Source organism: Pygocentrus nattereri, chromosome 21, assembly GCF_015220715.1.
Source record: "Pygocentrus nattereri isolate fPygNat1 chromosome 21, fPygNat1.pri, whole genome shotgun sequence".
Taxonomy (NCBI): domain Eukaryota; kingdom Metazoa; phylum Chordata; class Actinopteri; order Characiformes; family Serrasalmidae; genus Pygocentrus; species Pygocentrus nattereri.
In genome coordinates this window covers 10171015-10188985 of record NC_051231.1, presented here as the reverse complement: position 1 = coordinate 10188985, position 17971 = coordinate 10171015, and the positions used below count along the sequence as shown (strand labels likewise).

The following is a 17971-nucleotide window of genomic DNA, read 5'->3' as shown; positions in this document are numbered from 1 at the left end:
AGTGGAACACTTTTGTTTTGCCGTCTTTAAGAAACGCTGGAGCCGTGCTGAGCTCAGTGCATTCGTCAAATTCATTTAGATATTACTACAAACGAAAACTTAACAAAAACTAGTTATTTTTCAGAAGATAAAAACTAAACCTTAAAACCACCTGAAACTCAACAAAAATCAAAAACCAAAGTTAAAAACTAAATGAAAATAAAAACTAATACAAATTTTAAAACTAATAACCCTGATCTGCACTGACAGTACATCAGTACAGTACATCAGTACAGTACATTTTTAGAAATTATAAATTGACCGGTTGCTGATGACCACCTAAACACTATAACACGGTGAATAGAAGTTGACACGGACCACCTGAAGGCACCATTTCTCATCTCATTCAGATAAAACTGGTGTATATACACACATTTTAATGAACCTCTTTCACTCTACATGCATGTTCAGTATCACTTACATAACTGAAATACTCCAGTGCACAACACTCAGAGTGACAGCCATAACACAGCACCACAGACAGCTTTATACATACATAAGTCGATCAACCAAGCAGTTCTAATAGTGTTTTTGTGACATTCGCCCTTTTATAAATCTGCAAATTTACATGCTTCACATAATCAAGGATATTGCTATGTTTAAATGGGCTAGTCACACAGAATGACTGGTCAAAGGCCTACGTTGGCCAGCAGCAGTTTCAGCTGTTCATGATTGGACTCTGACATGCAAAGCATGAGAGGATAAAGTTTCTATTTCGTACTATATTCTCTTGTCGGTTTTACATTGCACTGTGAAACCTGCTGCCTACACGATTACAAATAACATACAACACAAAAACAGCAGTTCAATCCAGCAATAAAAGGCAGATTTCTGATAAGATTGTCAGAACAATCAAAAGACTTCTCAAGCCATAGCAAGATGAGTAGTTAGTGTCACTGATCTAGTCACTGCTACATTCAATGGTGCAGAGTTTACAAAAAAAAACATGCCTAAGTATAAAAGAACAAGCAGGAATTAAAGAAGAAAAAAGAAAGAAACTGCAGAGGAGATCACAAAAAAAAATCAGCAGCATAATTTGGCAATTCTTGCTACAAAAATCAAGACATTCATATAAAAACTGTAAACTGATTTTTGCCATTCAATAAACTCAAAAATAATGACATTAAAATAAATATAACTGATTAAATGGTGCCTCTGCTACAGTAAACACATGTGTAAATGTTCTTGCCAGTAATACACTGAAAGAAATAAAACACTAAGGTTCCACATTAATATGGCCATTCATACTGCAATACAGGAAAAATGCTTAATCAAAGTAATAATTCTGCATAAAGATGGAATCCAATCCTTTGAAAACAGGCATGTAGTTGTAAATAAGAGCCTTTTCCTCCTCCTGTGGCGTGGGGAAGCGATGCTGATTTTTCATAGCTGCGAGAGAAAGAGTAGTTTTCAATTAAATTACAAAAAAAATTTTATTTCCTCTGCTCTTGTACATTTTGTATGGTTTTATGCATTACTGTTTAATTTTTTTAAACCTTTTCTTGCTGCCTTAGAATTCCACAAGCCATTTTAGCTACTGTCTTTAAGACTAATATGTAAATGTGCTCTGTTCAGATGAACTTTCCCTTTCAAAGGTGCGTCAAAAAGTAGTCTTGAGTGAAACTTGCAGTGACATTCATCACTACATTGTAACACCCCAGGCTTGACTGCTGTGAGCTGAATGGCTCCATGGATATCACAGATTGATCCATTTAAAATGGGCTGTTTTTCTAGCTTAGTTTCTTTTAATTTACTATATACTTTAGAGTAAACGGTAAAATCTTTAACCTGAAAACTGGGACCTTAAAAACCCAACAGACTACAACCAACCTTCGGAGACGAAGAAGCTAGCTGTGTAGAAGGATGCTCTAATGGCAGAGACAGAGTGGACCATGCCAGGCTTGTCTATCCACTCAAAGGGGCTCTTCTCGGGATGCCACTGGACTGCGTAGAATGGGTATCGGTAAGCTACAAGATCACAGAGTTAGCATGGTTAAAATGGAGCTCTGAATCGATTCTTTCTACCTTGCATACTTTCTGTTTCCAATTTCCAACTAGTTCTTCATTGAGAATACAGCATGTCTTGTCATTGGAGGCTACTTGTATTATGACTTTAAAACATTAGCATGGTAACTGACATTTGAGACTCGATAATGTTAAAAGGCCCAAATCCTGCATTTGTCATACATATAATCATGTATTTGTTCTCTCTGAGGTCCATTTATCGAAATTTGTGTTCAGTTATGTAAAACAATCACAATTCATTTTAACACAACTATTTTCCACCTATTTTACGGTTCTATCTACCTCTCTTTATCCCTTAGACATAAACTGGATGTCTTTGTTTCTGTGCAGCAATCCTGCAGTCTGAGCTGAAACACTCCATTGACAAAAACAATGGATTTAAAACAGACTGTTTTTAAGCTTTTTTCCATATATGGACTTTATGGACTGGGCAGTAGATGTCTGCACAAACTTACTTATTAATGCTTGCAACCACCTGATTTAACCACATTACGTTCGCCTGCACCCACAAAATCTAGTGTTATTTTTGCCCACCTCGTGCCACTTTAATTACACCATTACCCGTCCACATCTGCCTACACCAGGCTATGGTCCTCGTCTGCACCCACCCACATTCAAAATCCGCAGCATGGCACAGAGCTCGGCCACTTAAAACTCCGCTGAATGTTGGATCATAGAAATAAATATTTTGTGTGTATTTAGGCAATGAAAAATGCAAGAAATCGCACATGGCGATGCTCATGAGAATTGTGTAATGTCTCTATCGACAGTCAAGCAGCTAATTACACTACAAAGCATCTACAAATGCAAAAATGTAAACAGAAAAAATCCAGTTACATTTTATGCATACAATCTTCAGATGTTATGCAGTATATTAAAATTAATAACATCAACATGACACCTGCAGCTTATTGGTTGCCTGCCCATACAATTCCACAAGCAACCAATAAATGTACAAGCAACTGTACCCACACCAGCAAGCCATAAAATCTACCCACACAAGCTCCCAACTTCCTGGCTATGACCACGATGCTTTAAAACAAACCCTGCTGATCAGGCAGGACCCGCCTTGTGTGGACCTCTACTGGGATGAATGGTATGTTTTTGAAACTTTACATAATACTTTAAAATCTTGTGTAGGAGAAAATTCAGTTCTTCATGAAAAGGGCCATTTATATGCTTTTCACTGACAAGACTACATGGAATTGTTCTTACAGCTTAATGCAAAAACTCTACAAAGGAGAGATACTACAAGTACAAACTGTATGGTTAACGTAGTGCATGCTGCCTGAACTGAGACGCAGTAGGTCCGGTTCTATAGTCAGTAACATTCATATAATTTGTTTAACACAAATCAGCTGACTCCTGGCAAATTAAGGTTCAAGCACTAACACACTGCCAAAAGGATCCCATGACCACATTCTGCCAAAGCAGTGCTCCTTACCTTCCATCGTAGAAATGAACTCTTTCCTGCCATCTGTGTTCGTGGTCAGAACTTTGTAGAAACGTTTGAGTTTGGCATTACGTGTATAATTCTGTTAAGAAAAGCAGATCTCAATGAGAAATTTCTCTTACATATATTTATTTCTGTTTTTTATTGAAGTACAATATTAAACAGTACCTGTACAGACAAGCTCCAGCTATGGAAGTTGGATGTGATGTTCTCCTCTGAAAGAGACAGAAGAAGGTCCTTTGGAAAGCTTTTAAACATCCGAGTGTTCTGAGCTCCTGCAACATCAAGCAAAAATGAGACAATCTCCTTTGGTTTGGACCCTCAAGGTAACAAAAATGGAAATATGAATTTAAAGGAATATATTAACCAAACAGGCTAACATGGCAAACAGTAATAAGGAATACAGTTGGACACAATAAGTGTCGACCGAACTTTTCCTTTAAGGTGTGGTAGGAAAGGTGATGAGAGAAACCACTAACCCTGGGAAAAGACGAGTGGCAAGGCCACAGCCTTAGTGTTTGTTAAGGTCAGCAGGTTTTTATTGCTAGTAAGGACGGTCAGCTGTTGAAAGCCTTGACACGTTCCCCATATTGGAAAATAATCCCCTGCATCGTTGGCCTACAGGAAACACAAGTGAAAACAGTTGCATTGAAGCTTAACAGACCTGGTGCCTGTCTCACAAAGCAAATTCAAGTTTTACCATGTTTTACCCTGTTAACCCAGGTTTAGAAACTCAAACTGTGATTATTTCTTGTGTGTGTGCATGAAAGCACGTTGTTTATGAAGAATAGACAATCACATTAAAGTTGAAGGAGAGCTCAGCTGCAGTTGAGCTGCTTAGAGAAAAAATATAGCAGTTACAATGGTAAAAAAGTGACACTACACTCTTAAAAACTTTTCAAGGGTTCTTTAGTAAAGAAAATTGTTCTATATAGATCCATGAACACTTAAAGAAGCCTTTGCATGATTAAAGGGTTATATGCGTCATGAAAGTGTTCTTCAGACTGATGTAAATTGGTCAAGGATTTGCTATAAATGGTTTTACATAGAACCATTTTGAAAAGGGTTCTATATAGGACCCAAAAGTAATCTTCTATTGTTACAAGCTTGACATCATAACAATAGAAGAACCCTTTTATAGAACTGTTTTCAAACATGCAAAGAACCCTTTCATCATGTAAAGGGTGTTCATGGTTGAGTGTTCATGGCTCTACAAAGAACCATTTTCTTTGCTGAAGAACCATCTTTTTTAAGAACATGTCAATTTTGGAGTAATAATAAATTATTGCAAAGAAAAAACTGACCAGAGCCGAAACTGAGCAGATGTTCACCCTGGAGTAAGTTGGTTCTTTATACTAATGATATACTATATTTTGGGTGCTAATGACACCCGAAATATAGCCAGAAAAGTGTACTATTTATCCTGATACCAAAACATATTATGATACAGTTTATATTGGTTATGATCAGAAATACTGAACTTCACCTTCCCTGGAGCAGAAAATAATCCACCGTCAAAAAATCCTGGGTTTGATTGTAGCTTAAATTGAGCTGGCTAAGCAAGAAATTCTGCTTAGTGAGACAGACCCCTGCATTTAATTCACCACACTGAAAGTCTTACTGTCAACTTCTTTCTGGCTGAAAAGTCAGTAGCTCACATTAATTTACAAAAATGATCCTGCTGCTGATCAAGATGTAGCCTACCTTGATTGCCAGTTCATAGAAAATCTTGGCCATGCGGCTGAACTGGGACTTCTGAAGGTCAACATCTCCGCCTGGCAGTAACAACCTAGAATATGGAAAGAGTGCAAGTATATATAAAGTCTTTTCTAACCTCTGAATCAATAAGAACACAAACTCTACATTTCCCACAACACAGAACATATTGCCAACCCACCCGTTTATTGCGTAGAATATTTTGGTATAGTCCTCTTCAGTGCCATTTATCCTGAAGAAAGCGGTATGCTTTAAATTAACATGTTAGATTTTAAATGACCTTTAAATTAACATGTTAGATGTTACAAAGCATGTTAGATACCCATGGCTGATGCAGACTGGGAATATCTGCAGCCTACCTTATTGGTACAACCCTTGCACCAGCTGACTCCAAGTACTTTACATAAGAAGCTGCTATATACGAGGATCCTTGGGCATGAGGGTCACCTTCTAAGTTCTCTTGGGCCAGAACACCTAATAAATAATAGTAAAAGAGAAGTAGATAAGGTGAATATTTGTGAAATGGTTTCTAACAACCTCAGTTTTGTCAAAAAAGCCAGTTTTATTAAGTCCAGACAGGCTATTAATACCACTAAATCCATATAGCCTTATAGAAAAGCACAGTTAAAGGAGAACTCCACCAATTTTTAAAAAAACATCCTAACATAATTAAATGGTTGAGATGTAAGCAAAGTCAGTCAGAGAGGTTTGACGTGAAATGCTATGTTCCAGAAAACTTGCTGAGTCAGAATGGTTCACAGTGGTGGTGACCAGAGCAAGGCGTCCACCTCTAAAAGCTCCGACATAGAATTACATGAAATGGTCAGATACATGCTGCCTGACGTCTGACACGTGCTTGTATGATAGGTTTGTGATGAGGGTTTGGCTTAAAATGCATTTTAATCCATTTATTTTAACCTATTCGTGGCGGAGGGGTACATGCAGGTGGTTCTGAGTCAAAATAGTCCCCCAAAACTTTTTTTTTTTTCAGCTTTATCACCATTTAAAACTCAGCAATATTACAATATAAACTCAGAAGACATGTGTGGGTTCCACTGGCAGTTTTGGATAGTAAATAAAATGGCTATATTTGTGTTCTAGACATGGCGATCCCTGGTTCCTGTCACCACCACTGTAAGGAAATATGTGGCTGCACAACGAACCATGTCACAACGAACCACCCCGAATTACCCTGATTACATCTCACGGACCTATTCCGAAATTTTGAAAAATCGGTGGGATTCCCCTGGCACAATAAGGTGTTTCCAGAACATTCCAGAGAATTTGCAAGCTCTGTATGTAACGTTCCCGGTCCAAAATAAGCATCAATACAGGGCATGAGAGACATTTAAGCGTGTTAATGGTTCAAGCCACCCGGTTATGACCTGCTAATGGAGGCCCGGGAGTCGATTATGAGAATTAAAATGTTGAGTTGAGGTCGTTTTAGCTCGGCTTACCGATTACGGGTCTGTAATTGAGATGGACGCTGCCTAAAGCCGGGACAGGCAAACTGCAGGCACACGCGGCGAGCACCGCCAAAACCACGGCCGGGCGACACATTCACTTCAGGTGTCAGATTAATAGACGAATTAAAATGTAATAAACAAAAGCTGAGGTTTAAATGTAAAGCGCTGCCTGCCTCTTGTCCAGCAGTGGAGGTTAAACAGACCCCCCCCGCCGCTCGCCTTCCAGCTTCCTGCTCACTGTGGGATGAAAAGGATCTGGATGCTCGCGCTGCTGCTGCTGCTGCTTCTGCGCGCGAACTGTAGCTTAGCAACAGCTAAAACGCCTGAAGCGCCTCGGAGTCTCGGCGACAAAATAAAAGGAGACTAAAATAAAAGACAGTATATGTGTTTTAACAGCTTTGATTAATCCAAAAATACTATTAAACTAGAAATAATAGAGGGAAAACTGGCGCCATACCTACCCATCACCTATAGATTTCATTCTTCTATACTTGCTATGCGTTGTTTAGACATATTCTCATTCATTTGAGATGCTAAGTCATGATTTTGAGATATTATCACATTAATTTGGCATGCTAAGTCATGATTTTGAGATATCACATTAATTTGAGATGCTAAGTCATGATTTTGAGATATTATCACATTATTTTGAGATGCTAAGTCATGATTTTGAGATATCACATTAATTTGGCATGCTACGTCATGATTTTGAGATATTATCACATTAATTTGGGATGCTAAGTCATGATTTTGAGATATTATCACATTAATTTGAAATGCTAAGTCATGATTTTGAGATATCACATTAATTTGAAATGCTAAGTCATGATTTTGAGATATTATCACATTAATTTAGGATGCTCAGTCATGATTTTGAGATATTATCACATTAATTTGAAATGCTAAGTCATGATTTTGAGATATCACATTAATTTGGCATGCTAAGTCATGATTTTGAGATATTATCACATTAATTTGGGATGCTAAGTCATGATTTTGAGATATTATCACATTAATTTGAGATGCTAAGTCATGATTTTGAGATATTATCATATTAATTTGGGATGCTAAGTCATGATTTTGAGATATTATCACATTAATTTGGGATACAAAGTCATGATTTTGAGATATCACATTAATTTGGCATGCTAAGTCATGATTTTGAGATATTATCACATTAATTTGGGACGCTAAGTCATTATTTTGAGATATTACTTTAATCATTTGAGATGCTACATCATAATTCTAAGATATTCTAATCAATTTGAGATGCCAAGTCATTATTTTGAGAAATTAATTTGTGATGCTATGTTATTACTTTGAGATATAATCTAATTCATTTAAGATGCTACGTCATTATTCAAGCAATAGAACACACCAGAGAGAGAGGAATGACATCAGGGCTGTGATTTGGTCGCAGGCACAAGGTGAAGGCGAGTGAACAGATCACCACAGCCGTGATGTTATAGCGATAAGACGCCACCCTGTGTTCTATCACTTTTGTACAACAGTTAAATAAATAAGGTAATAAAGAAACAAATTGGGCCGGGAACGTGTCATTTAATGTTTTAATGCTCGTACTTCCTTCTGCCACATTATAGTTCCTTAACGAGCTGCTTGTTGCTAAGTCACAGTGAGGAGTTCGGCTCAGTTGCTTCTCCAGCTCCACACGGACCAACCGACCATTTGGGAATTTAGCGTAGCCTCATCGACTGTCTGACCAAATCGACTGTTGGTCAAACGTGATCTTAAAAGTATCAATTTTCTTTTTCAGAAAATTCAACTGGCTTGAGCGTCTCCTACCACTGTCAAAGTCGTTGCTTAGCAACGGCGTCTCAGCGGAGTGATACAGTGTTTGTGAAAAGCCGTGATGTTACGGCAATATAACAGCACAATTAGAACACTTCTCAACCTCCTCCTGGTGGGGTGTTGCAGGCACGGCCTACCGGGACAAGACCCTGGGGTCGTCCTAGGACCCGCTGGAGGGATTATATCTCCAAGTTGGCCTGGGAGCGGCTTGGGGTCCCCGGGAATGAGCTGGAGGAAGTTGCGGGGGACAGGGTCATCTGGGATTCTCTGCTCTCCCAACTGCTACCGCGACCCTATCTAGACTAGCGGTCACCGATGATGATGATGATTTATATTTTCAGGCATAAAACATCCCAAAATAAAGATAAAGCATCCCAAAATAATGAAAATGTTTGTTAAAATAATGAGATAGCATTTTGCAATAATGACATAGCATTGCAAAATAATGGCACTTACTTAATAACAAAAAAATAATAGTTAGATGCTGGATTTTTTTATTTAAATGGAGAGAATGGGCTTCCATGCCTGTAGTCTACATCGCTGCAAAAATAAATGAACAAACAAATGAGTAAATAGGTGCACTATAGAAACGAGTGGAAAAGCATGCTTATATAAACATTCACTTTTTATTAATGTACATCAATTGACTTGGAGTTTCCCAATACTGCCTCTACTGACCTATAGGTCTACCTAACTATAAATAAAAATTAAAATAAAAATATCAAGATAAATAAAATAAATATTTATTTATACACATAAACAATAGAAACGCTTCTAGCATTAACACCATAGGTAAGTTGTTCAGATATCCTAAATCACCTTATCAGAAGGTAAGTAGTAATGTGAAAGGGAAACCCCACTGATTTTTTAAACATTTCTGCCTAATCCAGTGCTTGAGATGTGAACAACATCATTCAGAGTGGTTTGGTGTGAAATGTGGCGGAGATTTCTACAACACAAATAGGCCTATAGCTATTTTATTTACCACCCAAAATCACCAGCCAATCTACATGTGCCTTTTGAGTTGGGTTTTTCCTATGTAACATTCATAATAAGAAAATTATGGAAAAATCCAAAAAATATGTTTTCTTTGGGGACTATTTTGCCTTACAACACCCTGCAAGTAACCCTCCGCCATCAATGGATATTAAAAGTGCTGATTTTGGCCAGTTCCTTACAGCAAAACTACAGTAAAACCAGTGTCTCAGGCATCACACAGCTTATTCGTAACCACTTTTTAATGTAATAACTTTTCTGTGACGTAGCTTTGATGTGCTCGGACGTCTGGTTACTATCACCACCATTCTGAGAGATTCTCTCTCGGATGCATTTCACAGCAAATACAGAAAATTCTGGATAATTTCATTTACATCTTAAAAATTGGATTATTCACATATTTTGAAAAATGTATGGAGTTTCCCCTTTAAGCTGGATCATAAGACCTTTGAAGCGACGCTGCACTAACATTAAAAACACAAACATCAGACTAAGTTACTGCACCACATAATCAACACTAGGCGGTGAGAACAAACGGTTAGACAGTTCATTAACGCTAATGAATGCCTTTTTAATGGGCTGCTATGTTAACGCGGGCGTTTAAGAGCAGAATAAAGGCAGGACAGGCCTGGGAGCCGCTGGTTCTGACCAGCTTGGTTCTGCTTTGTCTAATTGGGCCCTAACGCTCACAGGTGGCGCTGAAGACAGACTCTCAGCGTGTGCGCGTTCACTGCCACCAGCGGTTTGAGTTCGTGAGTCTGATCTTTGTTTCGACCATCAGTCACGATGGCACCTGTTGTGGAAATACAGGTCTGTCTCAATTTTATGTTTGTCAAAGAAAAAAAATCCCAATTACTAAAATGACTTCCATCTCCTCTTTTTAGCTTATTGATGTGTTTGTGTGAGAGACTGATGTTGTGTTCTTTAATGTAGAACTGAAACAGAATTAGGCAGAGCGGGCTGTTCGAAAAACTCACAATTAGTGAATTAATAAAGTCACATTAATCTACATGAATTATAAAATGGCGATACGATGGACAAACTGCAGAAATAGATGGAAAATCGGGTTTAAATGGAGTGATGAACGTGTTGCGACGTTCGGCGCACATGAACGCGTCAAACATGCCCGGGTTGCACGTTGGGTACTGCAGAAATGGCGGACGAAGTTGAACAGGTTTGGAGTTTTGTGATGATGTTTCAAAATTGCTGTTTGTTTATGTCCCAAGTGCGTTTGGGCTCTAGACAGTCAGCGTTTTATAATGTTCATTTTCCCGAATGTGTGCTTCTACAGCTTTCATAAGTGTGAGAGCGGCGGGTAATCACGAAGCTGAAGCCGGCTTTTGCTTCGCTAACCTAGCTCACTAGCTATTCGAATTTCCCCGTTCCACCTTAAATGGTGCAGCAGTTACAAACTGGCGCATGAGGCGCCAAAGGTTCGCTGCTCCATCACTTGAAAATTCGAGTAAGTTGGAAAACTCGAGTAAGAAGCCAAATTCAGCCTCGAGGAATAAGCTACCGACATGCTGCTGGTGCCGCCGCCTGTAGCTAAGCAGTGCTATGCTCAGCTAAGCTAAGCTAACGCAACGGCAGCGTTTACCTGGCTAGTCAGCTGTTACAGGAAAGACTAACTAAACTAGCAGATGTTTTCAGCACCGTTTTCTGACAGACCTGGTCACTAAATGACAAGAACGAAAGTTTAAACGACATAGTAAAACCAAACTCAAGTTGTCTTCATATTCGCAATTTCCATTCCACCTTAAATGATGCCGCGGTTTACATGCAGCCGCTGTACCATCTTAAGGTGGAACGGAAATACAATTATTTAGTTAGTTAGGCAAGTTCAGCTTCGTTTAGTGAAACAACGTAAGACGTTTCCATTAACGCTAATATTCCTGTGCTTAATTGCTGGAATATTTATATTTTATGTTTATTTTGTCGTTATAAAGCTAAAAGTGCCGAGGCGGACCGTTTGTTTTAGTAAAGGCAATGAGTCTGTTTAGAACCATGAGTTCTGATTTGAACCATTTCGTGTTTAAATGGTTCTTCAGATGGAGAATGTGTTGTTTGTGGTTCTATATAGATAATAGATATATAAATGATGAGTGTATATGATAAACAAACCTAAATGATTGTGAACATTTTTACTCTGTACAATTAGCAAGGACAAAAATGCAAAACTGAGATTAAAAAAAGTTTTTACAGAGGTTAACAGTATAAAAAAATTGGGAAATGTAAAGAATTGGTAAGATTTGAGAGATGAAGTTCTTCAGTGATATGAAAGTTAGGAGTGGGCAATATCAGAAAGCATGAATGTTAACACTGCTGTTAAATAAGTGGTTAATTTTTCTTTTCAGCAACAGACGACCAACACGGTAGAAGAGCCGCTGGACCTCATTCGGCTGAGCTTGGATGAGCGAATTTATGTGAAGATGAGGAATGACCGAGAGCTTCGCGGGAGGTTACATGTAAGGACCTTGTAATGATGTCACTGTGACTCCAGACCCTCACAGACTGGGTTTTCTTCTGTGTATTTGAAGCATATTTTGGCATATCAGCTGAAAAATATTTGATAAAATGGAAAAGAATCAGCAGACTTCACATAAGTCTGTGCACTCGCTTGAGATTGGTACTTTTTTTTTTTTTTTTGCAAAAGTAAGTAAAAAATTAATAACCACGTGTTCCATTTTGCATAAACAGAGGAAAACATAATATTAACTGTTAATATGCTTCGACTTTCCCTCTCACTGCCCCCACCTACCATCAAGAGAAAACCTCAGTCATCAGGGATCCATCAGTGATGTGTGTTTCACTCACATATCACAAATATCAAATATGTCACAGTACAGAAAAGTGCATTGTGATTTTCTGATTTACATTGACTTTACACAGGTTACAAATAGATGTCATGGTTCTCTCTCCAAATATTACGGACCGCTTGATTTTCGTTTAAATTGGAACGGGCTTGGGCTCTTAATTTTTCAAGAACTGTAATTGTGATTAACTTAATTGATATTCTCTTAATATATATAATCAAGAGTTCATGTATGACTGAATGCTTTACAGTCTATAATGGATCAAAGAATAATTTGCATATTTTTCAGGCGTATATAGGAATGATTTTAAAGTTCTTAAAAATCTTATGTATGTAAATGCTGCTTAGTTTGTCAGATACATAAGAAAGCCCAAATAGAGTTGCATTTGATTATAAGATCTATGGGAAAAGTTCTTATAGCTGCTGTTGGCTGCAAATATCCATCCAAAGAAGAGCTTTCACTTCTTTTATTAATCTTTTTCAGGAGTGCAACAGATTTCTATAGAAATAAAACCATGCTGAGTAAAAGATCAGATTAAAGGAAATAAAAATCTCTGATTAAAGCTGATTAGATTCCAGAAGACTACAGCTGTGTCCCAATTCAGGGGCGGCATCCTTCGGAGGCTGCATCTGAAGTGTTTTGGCTGCATTGGGTTTAAACTGAGACGAATAGCTAATGATACTGATCTCATCAGGTGGCCCACACCAGCTCCCCTCTTCCACACACTGATCAGATCTGCACTGTATGACGGATCTGAATTTAGTGAATCTTTCCATTTCTTTTTCCATAATAAGCAAATATTGCTTAATAGACCGGATGCTAGTTGTATCTAATGTCTGTATCTTCTCCAAGTGGGGTGGCATGCATATTTAATATTGTAGGGGAGACACTGAGTTAAAGCATATGCTGCACCAGCACTGCGCCAGCCTAATTTACAAATTTAAATATCGGGTTAAATATTAAGATCTGGTCAGTTGTCTATTTTTTTAAAGAAAAGGTTTATCCAAAAAACGTTTCTCAGTGTATATGTGTACATGTTACTCAACTGAGTTTCTCAGTTGAATCATCACTTTAATTTTATTGGCAGAACTTGGCCATCGGGTGAGTTAATGGCAGTTTCTCTAGCATATTAAAATAAGCCTGTAAGGAGGCACTGATTTCACAGGGTTTTTTTTATCCCCTGGAGCACCTTGACGATCTCATTATTATTTATATTCCCCATTGACTCTCTTGACCACTTGGATATTTGAAGTTGCATCAGTCGTCAGAGATCAAAATAAATAAGACATGAGCTTAGAAAGCAGTCTGACAGCATCTGTGAGGTCTTTGATGGCCAACACTGACTTTTTTTTTTTAATTTAATTAAATTTTTTTTAAAGAACTTTGTTGCCCTTTATGAGAACTTAAGTTACGCCGAAGAGCAGATGTTTGTGTTTTCATTTTTGTTTTTTGTAATCATTTTAGGCTTATGACCAACATTTGAACATGATCCTTGGGGATGTGGAAGAGACGGTGACGACGGTGGAGATTGATGAGGAAACCTATGAAGAAATTTACAAGGTATGTAGTAACAATAGGGTGCAGGTAGGCAGGCTTGCTGGAACAGCAGTTAAAGCATGTTTAAACGTGTCCAGGCACATGATAATGATAATGACACGCATGTTCAGATGCACATATACAGCTTTTATAATTTCAATAGAAATGGCTGCTCTGGAGCATCTGCACATGAGCCTGAGGTCACCATACTCAGTGCCAAGCATTAGGTAGATTTAATTAGTTAGTTTAAATGCTCCCTGCAATGTGCTGTGGAGCTGTTTAGGGTGTATTATTGATCTGAGTAGAGATGCTTAGCTGGCTGGCTAACTGTCCATCTAGCTAATGTTTGATAATTGGCTATGTTTTCTTTTTTTGAAATGCAGTAGACTAGCATACTGAAATGACACTTCTCAACATAGTCATTATCAAGCCTTCACAGGAGGAACAAGAAACACTGGGACACTGCGGCTGGTATTGCTTTTACTTGCTAGACAGCATACATGGAGGCTGAGCCAGGGAACAGGTTGTTGTTTTATTTTGCCATAATAGTTGTCTTGGGATTTCACATTTTGTTTACATTAACTCTGAAAATGCTCCTTGTTCTGAGGACACTACCTTCCATAATAAATCATACGCTTTTCTTTAAAGTTAACATGCCAATAGCTATACACTCAGTGAGGATCCCTGAAACGCAAGACGCTTATTTTAATTAGCCCCTTTGTGCATTCTCCTGTAAACCTTGAATCCCTCCATGGAGGCCAAGTGGGATGTGACATTCATGTCTTTATTTGAAATGCCATAGGGTGTCAGCAGAATAAACAAGATTGACAGCTTTTGTCTAATTTACTGGCTGCAGTTAAGTCTACCATGCTGTGAAATTATTAAAACAAGTGTCGAGTTATTTAAAACTTTTCAAACCATGCATAGACACAGTGCTTGCTGTGATATTCGTGTAGATAGTGTGTTTCAAGGTATTAAAGGGCGGTATGGCATTTAACCTATTCTCAATTCTTCTCATTTCTGTATAAAACGTATAAAATGTTAGGTATGTATTCTGTTTGATGGCTAATAAATATAGCCTGCAATCTCATTTCCAAAACAATTAAAGATGCTGTGCAAAATGTAAAGAAAAATATAATGCAGTGATGTGCTAATCATTTAAACCTTGTACTTAATTGAAAATGGAACAAAGACAGCATAGCAAATGTTAAGTTAGAAATGTCTTTTTTTTTTTTTTTAAATAGTTCTAGTAGCTTACTCTGTTTTCCTTTTATTAGTGTTGGTATATTGTATGACAGAGACCTAAAATCAGGGATGTTTATCCCCTCTTTTCTGCAGCAACAGTGCCTGTTCTTGGTGCCTACTCAGTGTCCACTCATGTGCAGCTGCTCCAGAGTTCCCCATCCGATTGGTCAATGCTTTTGTATGAAGATTATTCAAACTGTGTACATTTGCATTCCTGTGTCAACAATGAGTGCACCTTAAAGTAGTTGAATTCACTAGTTAGAAGGGGTGTCTGGATGCTTTCATAAATTCACTGCATATTACCAACTCGATTCTGCTTGGTTTTGGCACCCGCTGCTCAGAAGAGGCTGGTGGCAGCAAGACATAAGACTACAGGAAAAAAAGTTTTTGCGGAAATATTATGTTAGGGTTCAGACAACGAGACTGTTCTGGTTGGTCAAAGGTTTTTTGCTGCAGCTTTTTTCAATATTTGTCAGAATTTGCAGTCTGGAATTTTGGTCTACCATAGCCTCATAGCTTATTCTTTAAAAATTCATGCATTAACTGTAAAGGGAATAAAACATGTACATATTTCATTTTAGAGAGCAAGATATTTAAAATGTGATTATTCTCTATTAATTCTCTCATTGCTGATATCCAGTCTTTGCCCTAACACGTAGGCCTACTCTAAACTAGCCTCTAAACCCAGTACTCGTTCTTTGCACCAAACGCACAGCAGTGCACAAAAATTAAGATATAGTTGTGTTCGATGGTGGAAAGTGACTTGACTTTCATTTGTCATCCACAAAATTAACTGCAGCAATACATACTAAATAAAGTGTTTGGGAATCATCTGCTCTTCTATTTAGCTTTAATATTTGTTGACAAACGCAGTCAACTCTGCATTATCCATGGCTTCCCAGCATGAAGCACAAAAGCTGCATGCTTACAATAATAGTGAAAGGACTTAAACAATTTACACATTGAATACAGAAGCAATTAAGTGATTGGTGTACTCAGTTAGGCAGTTGAGGTGCCAGAATTTAAATACTGTAATCTCTGTTTGGTTATTCATTAGATCATGTGAAGATGGAGACAACACACAGAAATACAATTTGTTGAAACTCTGGTTTTATGTGTTATTAGGACTATAAAATTTGAAGATTGTGCTTGTATTTGCAAACATTATCTGTTGCTACTCCAGAATACAAGTGCATCAAGGAGGGAGATGTTATGGGCGTGGCTGAGAAGATTTTTATTTATAAAAAGTCTAGGCTGATGTCCAGAAAGGGTCAAAATACATTTCTCTCGTGAGTTAACATGTTAGCAAATCATCCACTGAAGAGGAAACATACCTGTGCTAGCTGTAGTTTTGGCTCATTAACTCATCTGAGGCCTCGAGTTACTTATCTGACATGAAAACCTTAATTTTTCCCTTGGCTACTTTTGAATAAAACTTGGCTTTGTTTTCAACTGAAATTTCAATAATTTCAGCCTTTTTTGGTAGGTTTTTTTTTTTTATACCAGATATCCATTCATGAGCTCTCATGTATACACATATGAGCATTAGTCAGAATGCACATTCCTACTAAATGGCAAGATGCAGGGAACACAGTTTTCAGAAAGTGTGAGAGGTCAAAAGCTGTGCTAAGTGATGTGCACTCTAGGTCTTGAGTTCACTAAACTAAGCCGTTTTGTTGAATTGACATCTGAAATCTTGTCTGCCTCTGGTTTCTGTTTTGAATGTATTTATTTATTCATATTTTTTTTGCCATGCCATCTGATCCTTTGGCCTCTTGCTTTTGCAGTCAACGAAGAGGAACATCCCGATGCTGTTTGTCCGTGGCGATGGTGTGGTACTGGTTGCACCGCCCTTGAGAGTTGGGTAAACTGAATGGGATGTGCCCCCTTAACCTCTGAATCATGTTTTGGACTGTAAATTGTTTTCAGGATGGGCTTACACATGATGTCTGTTGACAAGTCACAGAATTGTGAAATTTCTGTACCTTTTTTTTTTTAGGTTGTTGCTAGGTGCCGATTTTGTATATTTCAGTTATGATTGATGGGTGTTTCCTGAATGCTTTAGTATTTTCACAAATGCAATAAAAAAAAATAACATGTAGTTTGTTGTTTGCAAATTTTTTTAAACGGACATTTATTACTAGTAACTAGCTTTTATTTTCTGTGGGGGTGGAGTTAGAACTTGTTTCAGAATGTTTTCTATTTGAGTGTATTTTGCAGATGAGTACAGATTTACCCTTTTCCGGTGTTGTCTGCTTCACATTGTACTAGTGGCCAGAAGGTGGAGCCATCGCAACATCCAGTCTTACAGCCATGCTCACCACTGAGGGGTGCTGTTGTAGTACTTAATCGGTCTCCTATGCTTAAGAGTAACTCCATTTAGGTGATCTCTCCTTTGATTGCATCGTATGATGTAAATTAGTCTGCCTTTATGTCTGACTTTCACATATATAAGCTGCTTCATGGTTTGGATGTGAATTCCTGTTTGAAACCTGACAGCAAATGTGCCTGTAGCACAACAATAACTTCTGACATTTTTAGAAAACAAGTCCTCTCTCGTCCTTTCCCATGATAATGCCCTTTGTGACAGTGATGCAGGGTCTTCATTAAGGATGCGCTAGGTTTTTCCCACAGCTTAAAAATATCTGCCTGAATTCTGTTTTTATCCAAATATAGTTGAGGCTGGGGCAAGCTGGACAGGGGTTTGAGGCTTGTGAACCTTGAGAAACTTGATGTAAACAACTCCATTACTAAGTAAGAATCTATAAATAACTCCTTTTAGTTGGAAGCTCAGATAGATGTGTAGATTGATTTTTATAGAATATGAAGTAATAGCAAAAAATACAGGATGATGAACTGTCTCGTTTTACCTT

General features: G+C 37.9%; 2 protein-coding genes across 3 annotated transcripts; one reads left to right on the top strand and one right to left on the bottom strand.

The window, feature by feature from the left end:
- Positions 1-384: 384 nt before the first annotated feature.
- zgc:171566 lies at positions 385-6981 on the bottom strand. Its single transcript, XM_017725019.2, has 9 exons — positions 6691-6981; positions 5593-5707; positions 5415-5465; positions 5222-5306; positions 3997-4135; positions 3686-3792; positions 3509-3599; positions 1870-2007; positions 385-1428 (listed from the first exon to the last, which is right to left on the bottom strand). The coding sequence occupies exons 1-9, from the start codon at positions 6791-6793 to the stop codon at positions 1307-1309; spliced, it is 951 nt and encodes a 316-aa protein (XP_017580508.1). The 5' UTR covers positions 6794-6981; the 3' UTR covers positions 385-1306.
- Positions 6982-10180: 3199 nt separating this feature from the next.
- On the top strand, positions 10181-17199 carry lsm3 (LSM3 homolog, U6 small nuclear RNA and mRNA degradation associated). Of its 2 annotated transcripts, none has more exons than XM_017725034.2 (4): positions 10181-10314; positions 11859-11969; positions 13782-13877; positions 16886-17199. In XM_017725034.2, exons 1-4 carry the CDS (start codon positions 10291-10293, stop codon positions 16964-16966), a joined length of 312 nt encoding a protein of 103 aa, XP_017580523.1. In that variant the 5' UTR covers positions 10181-10290; the 3' UTR covers positions 16967-17199. The 2 variants fall into 2 exon arrangements, with proteins under 2 accessions (XP_017580523.1, XP_017580524.1); XM_017725035.1 differs by lacking the exon at positions 10181-10314 and adding an exon at positions 10589-10678.
- The last annotated feature ends 772 nt before the right edge of the window (positions 17200-17971 follow it).

Coding starts and splice junctions, on each gene's coding strand:
- zgc:171566 (XM_017725019.2), bottom strand. CDS start 6,793: ATGTGTCGCCCGGCCGTGGTTTTGGCGGTGCTCGCCGCGTGTGCCTGC. Junction 5,307..5,414: donor ATATTCTACGCAATAAACGG/GTGGGTTGGCAA, acceptor TCCATATTCTAG/GTTGTTACTGCCAGGCGGAG. Junction 4,136..5,221: donor TCTATGAACTGGCAATCAAG/GTAGGCTACATC, acceptor TGTTTCCTGTAG/GCCAACGATGCAGGGGATTA.
- lsm3 (XM_017725034.2), top strand. CDS start 10,291: ATGGCACCTGTTGTGGAAATACAG. Junction 10,315..11,858: donor CACCTGTTGTGGAAATACAG/GTCTGTCTCAAT, acceptor TTTTCTTTTCAG/CAACAGACGACCAACACGGT. Junction 11,970..13,781: donor AGCTTCGCGGGAGGTTACAT/GTAAGGACCTTG, acceptor TAATCATTTTAG/GCTTATGACCAACATTTGAA.